This window comes from Rhinopithecus bieti, unplaced genomic scaffold (assembly GCF_001698545.2).
Source record: "Rhinopithecus bieti isolate Rb0 unplaced genomic scaffold, ASM169854v2 scaffold_574, whole genome shotgun sequence".
In the NCBI taxonomy this organism is placed as follows: domain Eukaryota; kingdom Metazoa; phylum Chordata; class Mammalia; order Primates; family Cercopithecidae; genus Rhinopithecus; species Rhinopithecus bieti.
In genome coordinates this window covers 1054938-1073217 of record NW_016803605.1, presented here as the reverse complement: position 1 = coordinate 1073217, position 18280 = coordinate 1054938, and the positions used below count along the sequence as shown (strand labels likewise).

Here is an 18280-nt window from a genome sequence, read left to right as displayed (position 1 = left end):
AAAAAAAAAAAAAAAAAACCTCATCGGAGCATTTTGGTTTTTGGATTCTTAGATTTGGGGTGCTCTATCAGTAAGCACATGGTAAATATTTCAAAGTCTGAAAATACCCAAAATTCAAACACTTCTGCTCCCTGTCATTTTGGATAAGGGGGACTCATCCTGTATAAACAACACTGCAGTGAACATTTATAGGTAATTCATTCAGTGGGTAAAGGTCAGGACCTTTTATAGGGATCCTTAATACCACATTTTTACATGGTTCACTGAGCGTTCGTGCTCCCCTCCGCTGAAGGTCCCTCAGCCTTGCTTGGGTTGAGTCATCTTGGTCCTTAATTTGGTAGGCAAAAAATGGCATCTTGTTTTTGAGCTCGTTTCTGAGAAAGTGCACGCTCCTTTTCCCCATCAACAACTTTCATGCGGCACCTCGGAATTTCTTCAGTAGAGTGAGATGCAAATAACGAGGCACAGCTTCTTTCCCTTTTCTGAGCTGATGCCTGGTGAGGCCATAGACTGGGTTTCACTGCAAAGACGAAAGCGTGGGCAGGACTTGGAGCACAAAAAGGGGGCATTTCAGAGTGAGTCTTCAGGGGCGGCTGCTCCGGAGGTGAAGTTTTCTAGAGAAAGAGATGAAAGCACCATGTGGCTGTGGCGACAGACAGAGGCTTATGAGCCAGCCCTCTGGAGATTGTGAGCTCCACGTGTGAGGGCAAGGCCTGGGGCTGTCTGGGTCGTTTCTGGGTCCCCAGCACAGCTAGCATAGAGTAGCGGTGGAGAGCAGGTGCTCAGGAAGTGATTTTTGAAGAATGGATGAATGAATACATGCACATACATACTTTTAAGTTTCTGGGTTAAAGAGGAAAACAGAATGAGATAAACAAAGGAAAGTAATGTAGAGGTAAACTGAGCAGATGGCAAGATGCCGTGAATGGTAAGAGGCCAGGAGATCCAGAATCAGGGTGGCTTCTATGAAGTGTCCCTACCTCCTCCCCCAGCCCAGCTGTGTCCCTCCTCTGAGCTTCACACCTATGGACTGTTCTGCACCCTAGCCCTCAGATGCAGTGGTGAAAGTAGGACTCCTATTGTGTTTCCCTGTTAAGGGCAGGCATGGTGCCCTGTGTATCTGCTGCTGCTGTTTCCTTTTTTTCTTGCTGAGTATTCCGTGTGTAGCATGTTTGTAACACTTGCTAAGAAACAGAACCATCCAGATAGCTCGAACACTTTTCAATTCAGTCAGTAACAGACCAGGTCTGCTTTGGATTTCCAGGAGCTCGTGTCACTTTATTTTTTTTCTGAGCCAGGGTCTCGCTTTGTCACCCAGCTGGAGTGCAGTGGCGCAATCTCGGCTCACCGCAGCCTCTGCCTCCAGGGTTCAAACAGTTCTTGTACCTCAGCCTCCCAAGTAGCTGGGACTACAGGTGCCTGCCACAACACCCGGCTCATTTTTGTGTTTTTAGCAGAGACAGGGTTTCACCATGTTGTCCAGGTTGGTCTCAAACTCCTGACCTCAATTGATCTGCTTGCCTTGGCCTCTCAAAGTGCTGGGATTACAGGCGTGAGCCACCGCGCCCGGCCTCTGGATTGCCCGACCTGTGTCACTTTGTCATGAGCCCTTCTCCCCTAGTTATCCTTTATTCTTCTAACAGGCTTCCTGTGTGACATATTTTATCAGTGCCAGCTATGGGGCAAGCCCTGTGCCAGGTGTTAAGTATATAGTAGTAGTGAACAAACAGACATGGCCTCTGCCCCACAGAGCATAAAAATCTAATGGAGGAGACAAGCCAATCCTTATACTAATTCATTTCCACAGGTGAATATAAAACCACAAACTGGGCTGGGTGTGGTGGCTCATGCTTGTAATCCCAGCACTTTCAGAGACTAAGGCAGGTAGACAACTTGAGCTCAGGAGTTTGAGACCAGCCTGGGCAATATGGTGAGACCCCGTCTCTACAAAAAATAAAAAAACGAGTCAGGTGTGGTGGTGCATGCCTGTAGTCCCAGCTATTTGGGAGGCTGAGGCAGGAGGATCACTTGAGTTCAGGAGGTCCAGGCTGCAATTAGCTGAGATTGTGCCGCTCACTCCAGCCTGGGTGACAGACTGAAGCCGTGTCTCAAAAAAAAAAGAAAAAAAATCACAAACTGTGCGTAAGAGTGTCTGAGAGAAAAACAGGGTGCTGGGAGTGAATGTCAGGAGACAGGGAGGTCTGAGGCAGTGTTGTGTCCAGAGCTCACAGCTGAATTAATGGTAATGCAGCTAAATGAGCTACTGTGTGGCACAGGTCACCACAACAAGTGTCAGCTTTTCTAGGGCAAGTGTGAGCTGGGTTCCTGCACTTTGCTTAAGAGCAGTGACAGACCTGGAAGATACTGCCCCAGGCACTCTTGGGTGCTTTACATGTATTGGTTCATTTAATCTTCAAACCCCACAAGTGCCCTTGGGATTCCCATTTTGCAGAGGAGGCTCAGGGTCTTTGTCACTTGCCCAAGGTCACAGTAAATGAAAGAATAGGGAGTCTAGGGCTGTGCTCTTCCTGCCGCCCTCCAGTTGGAAAGCTCTCCAGGCCAGGGACAGGCTTGGCAGAGAGAAGGTGCAGAGGACGGGACAGACAGATATCCAGGGACTATGAGGACCGAAGTGGTCCTGCCAACTGTGGAGGGCCTGGTCACTTGACAAGGCACCTCTTTGCAGCCCCCCTGAGGCTCTCTCAAAGCCCCTTTTCCAGTTAGGACATTTTGTTACCTCCTGTGTTGTTTTTGTTGATTGCCCTCTGAAATGCTATGAGAGGACAGATCATTCTGCCCTCGCCTGCCCAGGCCAGCACCTGGCACAGTCATTGCTCAGTGTATATTTATTGAATGAACAATTGACTGAATGTCAGGCCCAGGGCTTTGCCTTAGGAAATAGGCTGTTGGATAAGAGGACTACCATACTTTGCATTTTTTTCTGGAAATTTATGTCACCTGGGAGTGGAGCAGATTACCAGGCTGTTTCCAGAGATACCGACTCTCCATAAAGTGAGCCAACCCTGGAGCCGGGTGCGGTGGCTCACGCCTGTAATCCCAGCACTTTGGGAGGCTGAGGCAGGTAGATCACGAGGTCAGGAGTTTGAGACCAGCCTGACCAACATGGTGAAACCCCATCTCTAGTAAAAGAAAAAAAATTAAAAAATTAGCCGGGCGTGGTGGTGCGTGCCTGTAATCCCAGCTACTCAGGAGGCTGAGGCAGTAGAATCGCTTGGACCTGGGAGGCAGAGGTTGCAGTGAGCAAAGATTGCGCCACTGCACTCCAGCCTGGGTGACAGAGAAAGAGACTCTCTCTAAAAAAAAAAAAAAAAAAAAAACCAACCTTGAGGAGGAGGCTGTGTTCAGCCGCAGGGAGCCAGAGAATTGGGGCCGAGGTGTCTGGCACCGAAAAACTTTAGACCTTTCTCAGGTAAATGAAGTTTTGATATAGATTCAGCTCCCCTACCCCCCACAATTGAAAAGTTTTGGGGTCCAGCAATTAGGGGCTAATTTGTGACAATGACTTTATTTTCTTCCTATTAAAATAGTGGTTTAGTCAGTAGCCTTGGTGAATAAATTTAGGCATAATAGTTAAATGTAATAAAAGTTTATGTAACAGTGATTTTTTTATTATTATTATTTTTTGTGTGTGTGACGGAGTCTCGCTCTGTGGCCCAGGCTGGAGTGCAGTGGCCGGATCTCAGCTCACTGCAAGCTCTGCCTCCCGGGTTTACGCCATTCTCCTGCCTCAGCCTCCGAGTAGCTGGGACTACAGGCGCCCGCCACCTTGCCCGGCTAGTTTTTTGTATTTTTTAGTAGAGACGGGGTTTCACCGTGTTAGCCAGGATGGTCTCGATCTCCTGACCTCGTGATCCACCCGTCTCGGCCTCCCAAAGTACTGGGACTACAGGCTTGAGCCACCGCGCCCGGCCAACAAACAGTGATTACTAATGTTGCTGTCCAGATTCCTGTTACAGCTCTAACCTGATGTTATGAACTGAGATTAAATTTGAATTTGAGTGCTTACATTATTTTGTAAAGGTGGTAGTATATCCACATATCAACAGTTTTTCTTTTAAATATGTGAAACTGTGCTTGGTTTCTCTTTTCCAAAGTTGGCCTTTTCCATTACATGGGCAAGTCCTGAACCTAAACCGAGACACTAGCCCATCATCTCCAGCAATGAATGTCATCCCCCCGGACTTCAGCAACCTGAGTTAATTAAAAGGTTCAGATGAAGTTAATCAAGTTTGGAACTCTAATTTTGTGCAGTGTTTTGATACAATTTGATGAGTCATCTTTTGGTAGAGCAGCTCTCTATCCCTGACAGTGTTTGATCTTAACGGAACAGTTTTATAATGTGTAAACTGGTGGGAGGTGCTCTTCAGAAATGCAGAGTCAACAGTGGTATGTGTGTGCGCTGGCTCTTCGGGTGGGGCGCAAAGCAGAACAAAGAGGAGAATTTAATAAGCAAGAACTTGTCAGGGTCTAGGGTCAGTTCTGAGGCCGCTGCCTGTCAAAAACATGGGTTTTTTCCTGCCCCCCTCCACTGCTGCCAACTGGAGTCTGACCTTCGAGAAAGAGTGAAAAAAGACAGCTTCTGTTTGTTTTGCTGCAAATAAGTGGCTGGACTGATTGGCCCCCTTCCCAGAGGCCCTGCAAGGACTTCAGATGTGGTCAGCGAGGTATGTGGACGGTGCCAGCCTGCCGGTCCTCGTCCAGCCGAACTGCACCAGGAACAGGCAAGGGGCCCAGAGAAACAGCAGGGCCAGCTGCCGCTGCCTTTGCTCCTGCTCTTAATGCCATCCTATTTATTCCTGGTCTTACTCTCTCAAGATTGATGGGCAAGGTTTTGTATGACCTCCATCCCCACTTCTCACCCACTGAACTTACAGCTTGAAATTAACAGAGGCAAGGCCCATCTGGAAAAATGCATTTGACAAAAACATGATCAACTGGGGGATCCCCTGAGGTGGGTAGCAAAGAACCAGACCACTTGGAATCCTAGGTGCTATGTCCCTGTATGGACCTGCGGTTTCTTTTGGATTCCATTAGGGTTAAGAAGCACAATTTCTGAAGCTAGATTTGAGTTTACATTTCTGCTCCAGTACTTGGGAGTTACAGTGACCAAGTCATTTAATGTTTCTGAACTTCAGTTTCCTGATCTGTAAAGTAGGAAGGGTAGGCCGGGCGTAGTGGGTCATGCCTATAATCCTAGCACTTTGGGAGACTGAGGCAGAAGGATCACTTAAGGTCAGAAGTTTAACGTAGTGAAGCCCTGTCACTACTAAAAATACAGAAGTTATCTGGGTGTGGCTGTGGGCGCCTATCGTCCCAGCTACTCAGGAGCCCGAGGCAGGAGAGTCACTCGAACCCAGGAGACAGAGGTTGCAGTGAGCTGAGATGGTGCCAGTGCAATCTAGCCTAGGTGACAGAGCGAGACTCTGTCTCAAAACAACAACAATAAAAACCAGTAGGAAGGGTGATAATAATTACCCCCAGGTTATTGTGAAGATCACGTGAGTGCTAATGCATGTGAAATGTTTAGTATGGTGTCTGGCACATAGTAGGCACTATAACGCTTTGGGCTTTGGTGCTCCCACAGCTATGTTTTCAAACCAAAAGATGAAAAGTTTTGTGGTAACAGCTGAAAAAAAAATCACCTCTTGTTGGTCCCATGTGACAGTTGGTGCTTCTGTCCTAGTGACACAGAAATAAGAAGAGCCATCTAGCACAGGACTCCTGCCACTGTCCACCACCTTGCACCTGGAAAGCAGGCAGCCTCAGTTTCCACGTGACTGCTGCAGGGCCTCAGACTATGCCCTGTGAGCAGCCCTTGCTCAGCATTGCCTCCATCTGCTCAGGCAGTGTTGGTACCCATTCTGGGTCTTATTGCCCTGTTCTCTCAGGAGTGATTGACAGGACTAGCGTTTGACGTTTGATGTAATATCCTCTGCTTTGGCTATACTAACAGATGGCTGGATTCCTTATTTTTATTCATTTATTTACTTGATTTGGTTTTTTTTGTTTGTTCTTTTTTGTTTTGTTTTTTTTTTTTGAGACAGAGTCTCACTCCATCGCCCAGGTTGGAGTGCAGTGGCACGATATCAGCTCACCATAACCTCTGCCACCTAGGTTCAAGCGATTCTCTTGCCTCAGCCTCCCCAGTAGCTGGGATTACAAGCGCCTGCTACCACACCCAGCTAATTTTTATAGTTTTAGTAGAGATGGGGTTTTACCATCTTGGCTAGGCTGCTTTTGAACTCTTGACCTTGTGATCCACCCGCCTTGGCCTCCCAAAATGCTGGGATTACAGGCGTGAGCCACTGCACCTGGCCTCCTTTATTTTATGGGACATTTTAGGAAAAGAGGCTTGGTCCAAACAGGCAGTACTTTCCACTTCTGCAGTCATTTCTCCACCCTGCCCCCAAATGGTTACTTAGTTGCATTTATTTATTTACTACAATCGGAGTACCAGCAGCACATCTACAAAATTAGAAGTCTTGGGTGGTAGCAGATCAGTGCTCTCTGGCATCCAGATGGTCACAGCCTTACAGCTTTTTTTTTTCTTTTTTTGAGACAGAGTTTTGCTCTTGTGGCTCAGGCAGTGGCACAATATCAGCTCACTGCAACCTCCACCTCCTGGGTTCAAGAGATTCTCCTGCCTCAGCCTCCTGAGTAATAGATTACAGGCACCCGCCACCATCCCCAGCTAATTGTTTTGGTATTTTTAGTAGAGATGGGGTTTCACCATGTTGGCCAGGCTGGTCTTGAACTCCTGACCTCAGGTGATCCACCTGCCTCAGCCTCCCAAAGTGCTGGGATTACAGGCATGAGCCACTGTGCCTGGCCAATTGTCATAGCTTTCAGTTGGCTACCAAGTGTTGAGGTAGCATTGAGGGTTGCAGAAGCTGTGTTCTTGAAAAAGAGAAGAGTAACATTCTCAGAAAGCAAACAGTATTCAGAGTCCATGGGTTTTCTGGAGCTTTTTTCTTTTCTTTCCCAGGATGAAGTGCAGTGGCACGATCTTGGCTCACTGCAAGCTCCGCCTCCTGGGTTCACGCCATTCTCCTGCCTCAGCCTCTTGAGTAGCTGGGACTATAGGCATCCACCACCACACCCGGCTAATTTTTTTTTTTGTATTTTTAGTAGAGACAGCATTTCACCATGTGATCCAGGATAGTCTCGATCTCCTGACCTTGTGCACCCGCCTCAGCCTCCCAAAGTGCTGGGATTACAAGCGTGAGCCACCGCACCTGGCTTTCCTTTTTTTTAAAGAAATTTCCAGCCAGGTGCAGTGGCTCATGCCTGTAATTCCAGCACTTTGGGAGGCCAAGGCAGGAGGATCACCTGAGGTCAGGAGTTTGAGACCAGGAATTTGTATTTTTAGTGAAACCCCGTCTCTACCAAAAATACAAAAAATTAGCTGGGTGTGGCTGCAGGCATCTGTAATCCCAGCTACTCGGGAGGTTGAGGCAGGAGAATGGCTTGAACTTGGGAGGCAGAGGTTGCAGTGAGCTGAGATCATGCCATTGCACTCCAGTCTGGGCAACAGACTGTAGTGCAACAGACAATGAGACTGTCTCAAAAAAAAAAAAAAGAAAGAAAAAGAAAAAAAGAAATTACTTCTGCTCTGATGTGCAGAGCCCCATCTATATTGGACACCTGAAGGTTACCAGAGAAATACAGGCCAGGGGCCTTTGACATTGGCACTGAGAAAAGCATAGCGCAGAAACAGGGTGTGTCTTTTTTTTTTAACCTGGGCATCTGTGATTTGAGGTCTTCTTGGAACACTTTATAACCCATTTCTGAACTTCTCCCAGGCTTCAGTGGAGCCACCTGTTGTAGCTTCTAAAACTCTGTTCTCCTCAGTTGTTCTCCCACCCATTGCCTTCACAGATGCAGAGACCAAGATTCACTCACTCGACATTGGACCTTTAGCACCCAGGTCTGTCTGGCACAAAGTAAGTGTTCGGCCAGGCTGGTGGAGTGACTTCTACTTAGAGAATGGTCCTCAGCATAGGCTGCTCATTACCAAAACTATTTGGTCTTTAAAAAGTGTGACTCTGATGCTTGAGTCTGGGGTGGGTACCAAATACTTGCTTTTTTTTTATTTTTTATTTTTATTTTTTTTGAGACAGCGTCTCGCTCTGTCACCCAGTTGATCTCCGCTCACTGCAAGCTCCGCCTTCCGGGTTCATGCCATTCTCCTGCCTCAGCCTCCCAAGTAGCTGGGACCACAGGCGCCTGCCACCACGCCTGGCTAATTTTTTTGTGTTTTCAGTAGAGACGGGGTTTCACCATGTTAGCCAGGATGGTCTCAATCTCCTGACCTCATGATCCGCCTGTCTCGGCCTCCCAAAGTGCTGGGATTACAGGTGTGAGCCACTGCGCCCGGCCCAAATACTTGCATTTTTAAAGAGCCTCACAGCAACTCCTGGTAGTTTTCAATTTACCTTAACTTTTATGTAGGAACCCCTTGTCCTGGTAGAGAGTATAATTTGCTGAATAAGTCTACTTTTTCAATCAACATATACGGAAGAGACATCAATGAAAGAACTGGCAAACTGTAAAGCCCCCTCTCCAGGTATGAAATACGGTCCCAGCGCACTCAGGGCTTGGGCCTAGAAGCTGATCCATGTCTCTGTGTCTGTTCTGAAATACCTTGTGTGATGTGGGAGAAGGAGTATTGTCCTTAGAGACAAGGCTTGAGACTGTGCCCTTTCCTTGAGCAGCATGTAGGGAGAAAGAATGCCTGCCCACCCACAGGCACGTTACCTGTGGAGAAGGTGTAGTGGGCAGTTAGAAGGTGTTGGTATGTTAATCAGTCTTTTTTTTTTTTTTTGAGATGGAGTTTTGCTCTATCACACAGGCAGAGTGCAGTGGCGCGATCTCGGCTCATTGCAACCTCCTCCCAGGTTCAAGTGATTTTACTGCCTCAGCCTCCCAAGTACCTGGAACTATAGGTGTGTGCCACCATGCCCGGCTAATTTATGTGTTTTTTTAGTAGAGACAGGATTTCACCATGTTGGCCAGGCTGGTCTCAAACCTCTGACCTCATGATCTGCCTGCCTCAGCCTCCAAAAATGCTGAGATTGCAGACATGAGCCGCCATACCTGGCCAGTGTTCCAGTGGTTTTTTTTTGTTTTTTGTTTTTTTTTTTTTTTGAGATGAGATCTCGCTCTGTCGCTCAGGCTGGAGTGTGTGTGCAGTGGCGCGATCTCGGCTCACTACAACCTCTGCCTCCTGGGTTCAAGCGATTCTCCTGCCTCAGCCTCCTGAGTAGCTGAGATTACAGGTGCCTGCCACCACACCTGGCTAATTTGTTGTATTTTTAGTAGAGACGGTTTCACCATGTTGACCAGGCTGGTCTCAAACACTTGACCTCAGATGATCCACCCGCCTCGGCCTCCCAAAATGCTTGAATTACAGGCATGAGCCACTGCACCCAGCCTAATCAGTCTTTTGCTCCTCTTTGTCTTTGTTTGGGATAAAAGTTCTAGCCTTATTGGGGTCTTCTTACACAATAGTTCTGACTCACAGCCATCATCTGAACCTTTCCTCTGGTTCACAACCAAAATTAAACATCCGTTTATGGGGATTGAGATAGTTTTCGTAGTAAAGGAGGTTTTGTTTGTAATGACTTGCCTGGTTGATGGGTCTAAGTATTTGGCCTTTCTGGCTAAAGCAGCCTTTGAACTGGTCCTGCCTAGAATGCGTACCTTCCACTCCTTATCATCTCTCTTCTGGGTCCCTTCCCCTTCCCCTTCTCCCTTCCCCTTCCCTTTTCTTTTCCTTTTCTTTCCTTCCCTTCCCTTCTCTTCCCTTTCCTTTCCTTTTCCTTTTCCTTTCCTCTTTCCCTTCCCTTCTTCCCTTCCCTTCTCCCTTCCCTTTTTCTTTTCTTTTCTTTTTCTTTCTTTTTTTTTTTTTTTTTTGATAGTGTCTCATTCTGTCACCCAGGCTGGAGTGCAGTGATGGATCCTCTGTCATGCGCCTTGGCTTCTGGGCTCAAGTGATCTTCTGCCTGGCCTCCTGGTATCACTACTGGGACTACGGCACACAGATACTTTTTTTTTTTTTTTTTTTTTTTTTTTTTTTTTTTTTCAGTAGCGAGTGAGGTTTCTCTATGTTGCACCAGGATGGTCTCAACTCCTGGGCTCAAGGGATCCTCATGCCCCGGCCCTCAAAGTGTTGGGTTGCGATGTGTGCCACCACACTCCGGCTCTTCTGGTTTTTTTTTTTTTTTTTTTTTTTTTTTTTGGACGGAGTCTGGCTCCGTCGCCCGGGCTGGGTGCAGTGGCTGGATCTCAGCTCACTGCAAGCTCCGCTCCGGGTTTAGCCTTCTCGGCAATGCCTCAGCCTCCTGGGTTGCTGGGATAAGCGCCGCTCATCCGATTCGCCCAGCCTAATTTTTTGTATTTTTTTTAAGTAAGACGGGTCACCTGTGTTATGCCAGGATGGTCTCAATCTCCTGACCTCGTGATCCCCCGTCCTCGGCTCCCCAAGTGCTGGGATTACGGCTTGAGCCACCGGCGCCCAGGGCTGGGCTTTTTTGTTTGAGATGAAGTCCAACCTCCTTGCTCAGGCTGGAGTGCAAGTGGCCAGATTCGGCTCACTGAACGCTCTGGGCTCGCTGGGGTTCAAGCGATTCTCGTGCTGCCTCAGCCTCCGCAAGTAGCTGGGATTACAGGTGCTGGCAAATTTTGTGTTTTTGTAGAGAAGGGTTGGCACCATGTGAGCGTAGGATGGTCTTAAGAACTCGCCCTGATCTAGGTAAATCCTCGCACATTCGGGCCATAAGCCAAAGTGCTGGGATTACGGCGTGAGCCACTGGCCAGCTTTTTTTTTTTTTATTTTACTTTTTTGAGACAGAGTCTCACTCTCACCCTGCTGGAGTGAGTGCAGCATGCTTGGTTCCAGCAGCAAGTCTGCCGTCCCACTGGTTCAAATGTTCTCTTGCTCGCAGTCTGCAAGAGTAGTCTGGAGTAAGGTGGTGCCACCCGCGGCTGGATAGATTTTTGTATTATTTAGTAGAGATGGGGTTTCAGCTATGTTGAGCGCAGGCTGGTCTCGAACTCCTGTACGCCATCAGTGTCCACCTTTGGGCCTCAGCCTCCCAGAGTGCTGGGATACAGCTGTTGAGCCACTGCCTGGCTTTCTAGTGTTAATAGAGCCTTTTCCTCTATCTGGAGCTTCAGCTGGCTTTCTACCTTTCAACTCATCACATTGTATGATTGTTGTTCTCAGGGAAGCCTTGCGCTGATACCGAAGCCCTCAGACGGGTGTAGCTAACCGCCTATTATAACTATCACGAAGCATGTTTCGCAGTAAGGGTAATTGGCTTTTATAATTGTTGGATCGCTCTCTGACTATGTTTGTTGATAAAGAAAAAGGTGCCGGGCTGGGCGCGGATGGCTCAAGCCTGTATCCAGCACTTTGGGAGGCAGACGGGTGGATCACGAGGTCAGGAGATCCGAGACGGCATCGCTGGCGACACACGGTGAACCGCGTCTCTACTAAAAATACAAAAGCTAGCCGGGCGGACGTGGCGGGCGCTGTAGTCCCAGCTACTCGGGAGGCGAGCCGGAGAATGGTGTGAGCTGGGAGGGCGGAGCTTGCGTGAGCTGAGTCGCGGCCTGCACTCCAAGCCTGGGCGACAGAGCAGAGCTCGTCTCAAAGACAAAAATAAAAAAAATATTTTAAAAAAGGATGGCGAGGTGCGGTGGTCACATGTATCCCAGAGCATTTGGGGGCTGCGGTGGACGATCCGAGGTCAGGAGGTTTTGAGACAGCTGACACAACATGGTGAAACCCATCTCTGGCTAAAAATATGATTAGCAGGGCATGGTGGTACGTGCCTATAGTCCCAGCTACTCAGGAGGCTGAGGCAGAAGAATCATTTGAACCCGGGAGGCAGAGGTTGCGGTGAGCCAAGATCGTGCTCTTGCACTTCAGCCTGGGCGATAGTGTGAGCCTCCATCTCAAAAAAAAAAAAAAAAAAAGGGTAACTTTATAACCTGCCTTCTTTTCTTTTCCCAGTGCTCCTAAAGTTCCGTACAGATAAAGGAAGAGATCCCAGTTCTGATACATATGAGGAAGATTCCGAGTTGTTACTCCAGATACGAAATGATGTGCTTGACTCACTGGGTATTAGTCCTGACCTGCTTCCTGAGGACTTTGTCAGGTTGGTCTCAGTATTTATCACTGTTTAGTCTGGACAGATGAAGTTTGTTTTCAGGATTTGCCTTAATTTGAGGAGCTCTTTTATTAGACCCAAAGCCCTGCAGAGAGCCCCCTGACACATTCTACTCACTCTTCTGCCTCTCCACTAGACTTCTGCCTCTCCACTAGAATAGCAATATATAAAAAATAAAGAGGGGGGGCAGATTCTGATTTTTACAATAAGTATCTTATATTCACGTTCAAAATTCAAGGCAATATAAGATTGCCTTGTGTAAACACTATTCTCTACCTTTTTTCACTTTACGTGATCTTGTTATTTATTGACGACATCTCCAGATCAGTACATAGTTTGCTCCCTCTTTTCCACAGCTCCTCAGTATTCCAGTGTGTGAAGCGATGGAGTTTATTGAACCAGTTGCCTGCTCACTCACGTTGTGTTCAGGCTTTTCTGTTTTGTTTTGTTTTGTTTTGTTTTGTTTTGTTTTGTTTTGAGACAGAGTCTCGCTCTGTCGCCCAGGCTGGAGTACAGTAGCGCGATCTCTGTTCACTGCAAGCTCTGCCTCCCGGGTTCACACCATTCTCCTGCCTCAGCCTCCCGAGTAGCTGGGACTACAGGAGCCTGCCACCTCGCCCGGCTAATATTTTGTATTTTTTAGTAGAGACAGGGTTTCACCATGTTAGCCAGGATGGTCTCGATCTCCTGACCTTGTGATCTGCCCGCCTCGGCCTCCCAAAGTGCTGGGATTACAGGCGTGAGCCACCACGCCTGGCCCGTGGCAAAGATTATAGGCTTTTCTAACTGTGTAACACTGTAGTGTGTGACCTTGTGTTGTACATGTGCAGGTATAACTGCAGGATAATTAGGAGGAAGGGAGTTGATGGGTCAGAAGGATGTAATTTATCATTTGGTCGGCATTGCCACTTTGCCCCCATTGGTATCCTATCAATTTATACCCCCAGCAGCACAGCCACCCATGTTCCCAGCATCCTCTCACTTGGACATTACATGCTTTCACCTTACGTGACCGCCTCTTTGTCTCATAAACAGGCTTAGGATTTGATTGGAGAAGACCAGATGGTGACTAGGTCACAATCTCCTTTTATTTTTTTCGAGACAGTTTCGCTCTTGTTACCCAGGCTGGAGTGCAATGACACAATCTTGGCTCACTGCAACCTCTGCCTCTCAGGTCCAAGCAATTTTCCTGACTCAACCTTTTGAGTAGCTGGGATTACAGGTGCCCGCCACCATGCCCAGCTAATTTTTTTTGTATTTTTAGTAGAGATGGGGTTTTCCATGTTGGCCATGCAGGTCTCGAACTCCTCACCTCAGATGATCCGCCCACCTTGGCGTCCCAAAGTGCTGAGATTATCACGCCACCACACGCTCCATCCATAATCTCCTTCAAGTAGCTCTGGGATCATATACTCACCCTCATCCCCTTTCCATGTCTTGAGGGGCTTCCTAAACTCAGCTTTGCAGTGCCTCCAGCTTGTAGCAGTAATAATGGCTATAGTTTACTGAGCAGCTATTATGTACTAGGCATCAGGCAGTTAAGTAGCCAACCCAGATCCCACCCCAGGTATCATCACAGTGCTTGCTCTAGCAACAGCATGCTACCTTGGTTTCTTATCAACAGTAAGGTCTGCCAGAGTCCCTAGTCCCTCCTTTCTTCCCTTTCTGCTGGGAACTTCAGGTAGGCAACAGCAAACCCCACTCCATTTAGGGCCAGCAGTGGTCTTTGAAGCACCTGCGGTGCCCTGACCCAATAAGCCATGATTGTCCTGGTGCAGTGGCTCAAACCTATAATCCCAGCATTTTGAGAGGCTAAGGGCCGGCAGATTGCTTTGAGCTTAAGAGTTTGAGGCCAACCTTGACAATGTGGTGAAACCCTGTCTCTACAAAAAATAGAAAAATTAACTGGGAGGCCGAGACGGGCGGATCACGAGGTCAGGAGATCGAGACCATCCTGGCTAACACGGTGAAGCCCCGTCTCTACTAAAAAAAAAATACAAAAAACTAGCCGGGCGATGTGGCGGGCGCCTGTATTCCCAGCTACTCCGGAGGCTGAGGCAGGAGAATGGCATGAACCCGGGAGGCGGAGCTTGCAGCGAGCTGAGATCCGGCCACTGCACTCCAGCCTGGGCGACAGGGCGAGACTCCGCCTCAAAAAAAAAAAGAAAAATTAACTGGGAATTGATGACTGGTGCTTGTAGTCTATATATATATATATATATATACACACACACACACACACACACACACACATATACACACACATATATATATGGCATAGCTGGGACTACAGGCATGTGCCACCATGCCACCTCTTGCATATCTGAGACTACAGGTGTGTGCCACCATGCCTGGATAAATATATATATATCATATATATGTGTGTATATATATCATATATATAATAAAGTATTTATATAAGTAAAAAGCTATAAACAATTTAAATATCCACCAATAAAGTATTGGTTAAACTACCATATTACCTAGATAACAAAAAATTGTGGAATGTAAGTAATATGTATCTGTATATTTATTGACACAAACAGGTCCATAATATGCTGGGAAAAGGCTGTCAAACAGTACGGATAGTATATTCCCATCCTGAATTAATCAATTAATTAATTAATTAATTTGAGATGGAGTGTTGCTCTGTTGCCCAGGCTGGAGTACAATGGCACGATCTCGGCTCACTGCAACCTACGCCTCCCAGGTTCAAGTGATTCTCCTGCCTCAGCCTCCAAAGTTGCTGGAACTACAGGTGCCTGCCACAACACCCGACTCATTTTTGTATTTTTAGCAGAGACAGGGTTTCGCCATGTTGGCTAGCCTGGTTTTGAACTCTTGACCTCAGGTAATCCACCCACCTCAGCCTCCCAAAGTGCTGGGATTACAAGTGTGAGCCACCACACCTGGCCCATTTTGATATTTGAAACAAGAAAAAGATGTAAATATACAGAGAAAAGTTTGTGAGGCTAGACCCCAAAATGTTAGTGGCTGGGATTACCAGGGATTCTGTTCTTCCATTTTACACTTTTTGGCAATGGACATCTGTTAGTTTTGCAATCAGAAAAACAACAAAGTTCTCTGAAAAGAGAATCAAGAACACAAACTGAAGGACACTGCAGGCAGAACACAGACAGATGAGGGAAACAGAAACTTGTACACAACTCTTCCTGCTCAAGTGAGCACACCCCACTCCCCAGAGGTAGTAGGCAATCTAGAAAGACAGCTCAGCTGCAAGACAACAGCTTGTTTTCTTGCCGGCATCCCTAACCCGTGTCAGGCCATCTTGCAGCCTGTCTACAGAAAGACTTCAAGAGGCCACCAGACACCTCTTACTTAAAAAGCAAGCAATAGAGACCGGGCGCGGTTGCTCACGCCTATAATGCCAGCACTTTGGGAGGCTGAGGCGGGCGGATCATGAGGTCAGGAGAGTTAGACCATCCTGGCTAACATGGTGAGACCCCGTCTCTACTAAAAATACAAGAAATTAGCCGGGTGTAGTGGTGGGCGCCTGGAGTCCCAGCTACTCAGGAGGCTGAGGCAGGAGAATGGCATGAACCCGGGAGGCAGAGGCTGCAGTGAGCCGAGATCGCGCCACTGCACTCCAACCTGGGCAACAGAGCAAGAGCGAGACTCCGTCTCAAAATAAGAAAAAAAAGGCAGCAGGCCGGGCGCGGTGGCTCAAGCCTGTAATCCCAGCACTTTGGGAGGCCGAGACGGGCGGGTCACGAGGTCAGGAGATCGAGACCATCCTGGCGAACACTGTGAAACCCCGTCTCTACTAAAAAATACAAAAAAAACTAGCCGGGCGAGGTGGCGGGCGCTTGTAGTCCCAGCTACTCGGGAGGCTGAGGCAGGAAAATGGCGGGAACCCGGGAGGCGGAGCTTGCAGTGAGCTGAGATCCGGCCACTGCACTCCAGCCTGGGTGACAGAGCGGGACTCCGTCTCAAAAAAAAAAAAGAAGGAAAAAAAGGCAGCAATAGAGTGGCAGTGCCTGAGCACAGGAAACTGAGACATGGGAATGCAGTTTTCCCAAAGCGGGTGGGCAGGGAAGGAACCACTTTGGAGAGAAGACTAGCCAGCAGCTCGTTAGGCTGTGACTTTCCTCTTCTGGGAAGCAGGGCCTTCAACTCTACTGGCCGGTGATGCAGAGCTGGACCGTTCATCACTTTGAATGCCCAAATTAGTCACTTGGCTGCACACTCACGGCCCAGCACCCAGCCCCAGGTATGCTTAGCAGCTGCTGCTTTCCATTGGCTGACTGGCTGGGGTTGTTGGAACTGAAGCCCTGCGTGACCCAGTCCTTCTTCCTGCTGTGAAGCACAGCAGAGGAAACACTTGCTTCTCACAAACTTGTCGTTCCTCCACCAAGAGATGAATGCCCTGATGAGTTACCATGAGATCCAAGTCTGCCCAGTGTCATCAGCCCCTGACCTCACGGTGCCAGTGTTACAAAAGCACCTTGTAAACTGCTGCCTATTTTTAAATGATGGCTTTTTTTTTTTTTTTTTTTTTTTCAAGACAGGGTCTCGCTCTGTCGCCCAGGCTGGAGTGCAGTGGTGCAATCTCGGCTCACTGCAAGTTCCACCTCCCAGGTTGACACCATTCTCCTGCCTCAGCCTCCTGAGTAGCTGGGACTACAGGCACCTGCCACCACGCCCGGCTAATTTTTTTTTTATTTTTTAGTAGAGACGTGGTTTCACCATGTTAGCCAGGATGGTCTAAATCTCCTGACCTCATGATCCGCCCGCCTAAGCCTCCCAAAGTGCTGAGATTAAAAGCATGAGCCAGCGTTCTCGGCCTTTTTTTTTTTTTTTTTTTCTTCCCTTCTTCATAGGGTCTCTCTCTGTTGCCTAGGCTAGAGGAGTGCAGTGGCACATCATAGCTCACTCCAGCATCAGCCTCCTGGGCTCAGGTGATACTCTCACCTCAGCCTCTTGCATAGCTGGGACTATAGGCGTGTACCACCAAGCCTGGCTAAATTTTTTTTTCTTTTTCTTTTTTTTTTAATTGACAGGGTCCCGCTATGTTCACCAGGCTATGTTTCCTGTTTTTTTTAAAGTTATGTACTGCATAATACAAACAAGAGAGTACACAAAACACATCTGCCTGAGTTAAATGATAATTAATATGTATTTATTTTTGTTGTAGAGACAGGGGTCTCACTCTTGCCCAGGCTGTTCTCAGACTCCTGGATTCAAGCCATCCTCCTGCCTTGGCTTCCCAAAACTTCTGGGATAGACAGGTGTGAGCCACTTGTATCTCTTTTAATTTGGAATCGTCCTTGGCAAACTGGCTTGCCACCTCTTTTTGTAAATAAAGTTTTATTGGCACACTTACTCATTTATATATTATCTGTGACAGCTTTTGTGCCACAGCAGAGTTAAATAGTTATAACAAAGACCATATGTCCCATAAAGCTGAGAATATTTTATTATCTGGTTCTTTTGTTTGTTTGTTTTTGAGACAGAGTCTCACTCTGTCACCCAGGCTGGAGTGCAGTGGCACTATCTTGGCTCACTGCAACCTCTGCTTCCCGGGTTCAAGCAATTCTCCTGCCTTAGCCTCCTGAGTACCTAGGACTATAGGCTTGTGCCACCACGCCCGGCTAATTTTTGTATTTTTAGTAGAGATGGGGTTTCACCATATTGGCCAGACTAGTCTCAATCTCCTGACCTTCTGATCCACCTGGTTTGGCCTCCCAAAGTGCTGGGATTACAGGCGTGAGCCACTGCCCCGGCCTATTTGGTTCTTTTTTTTTTTTTGAGACGGAGTCTCGCTCTGTCCCCAGGCTGGGGTGCAGTGGCGCGATCTCAGCTCACTGCAAGCTCCGCCTCCTGGGTTTACGCCATTCTTCTGCCTCAGCCTCCCGAGTAGCTGGGACTACAGGCGCCCGCCACCTTGCCTGGCCAGTTTTTTGTATTTTTTAGTAGAGACAGGGTTTCACCGTATTAGCCAGGATAGTCTCGATCTTCTGACCTCGTGATCCGCCCGTCTCGGCCTCCTAAAGTGCTGGGATTACAGGCTTGAGCCACTGTGCCGGGCCAAGGTTCTTTTTTTTTTTTTTTTTTTTTTTTTT

At 47.9% G+C, this 18280-nt stretch overlaps 1 protein-coding gene across 3 annotated transcripts in view; it reads left to right on the top strand.

The window, feature by feature from the left end:
- The window catches only part of SAE1 (SUMO1 activating enzyme subunit 1), an 88335-nt gene that overhangs the window by 60726 nt on the left and 9329 nt on the right, over positions 1–18280 (top strand). For all 3 annotated transcript variants that reach the window (XM_017889425.1, XM_017889419.1, XM_017889429.1), the window contains exon 7: positions 12041–12185. In XM_017889425.1, coding sequence (XP_017744914.1) covers positions 12041–12185 — 145 coding nt within the window. The remainder of the gene's footprint in view (positions 1–12040; positions 12186–18280) is intronic.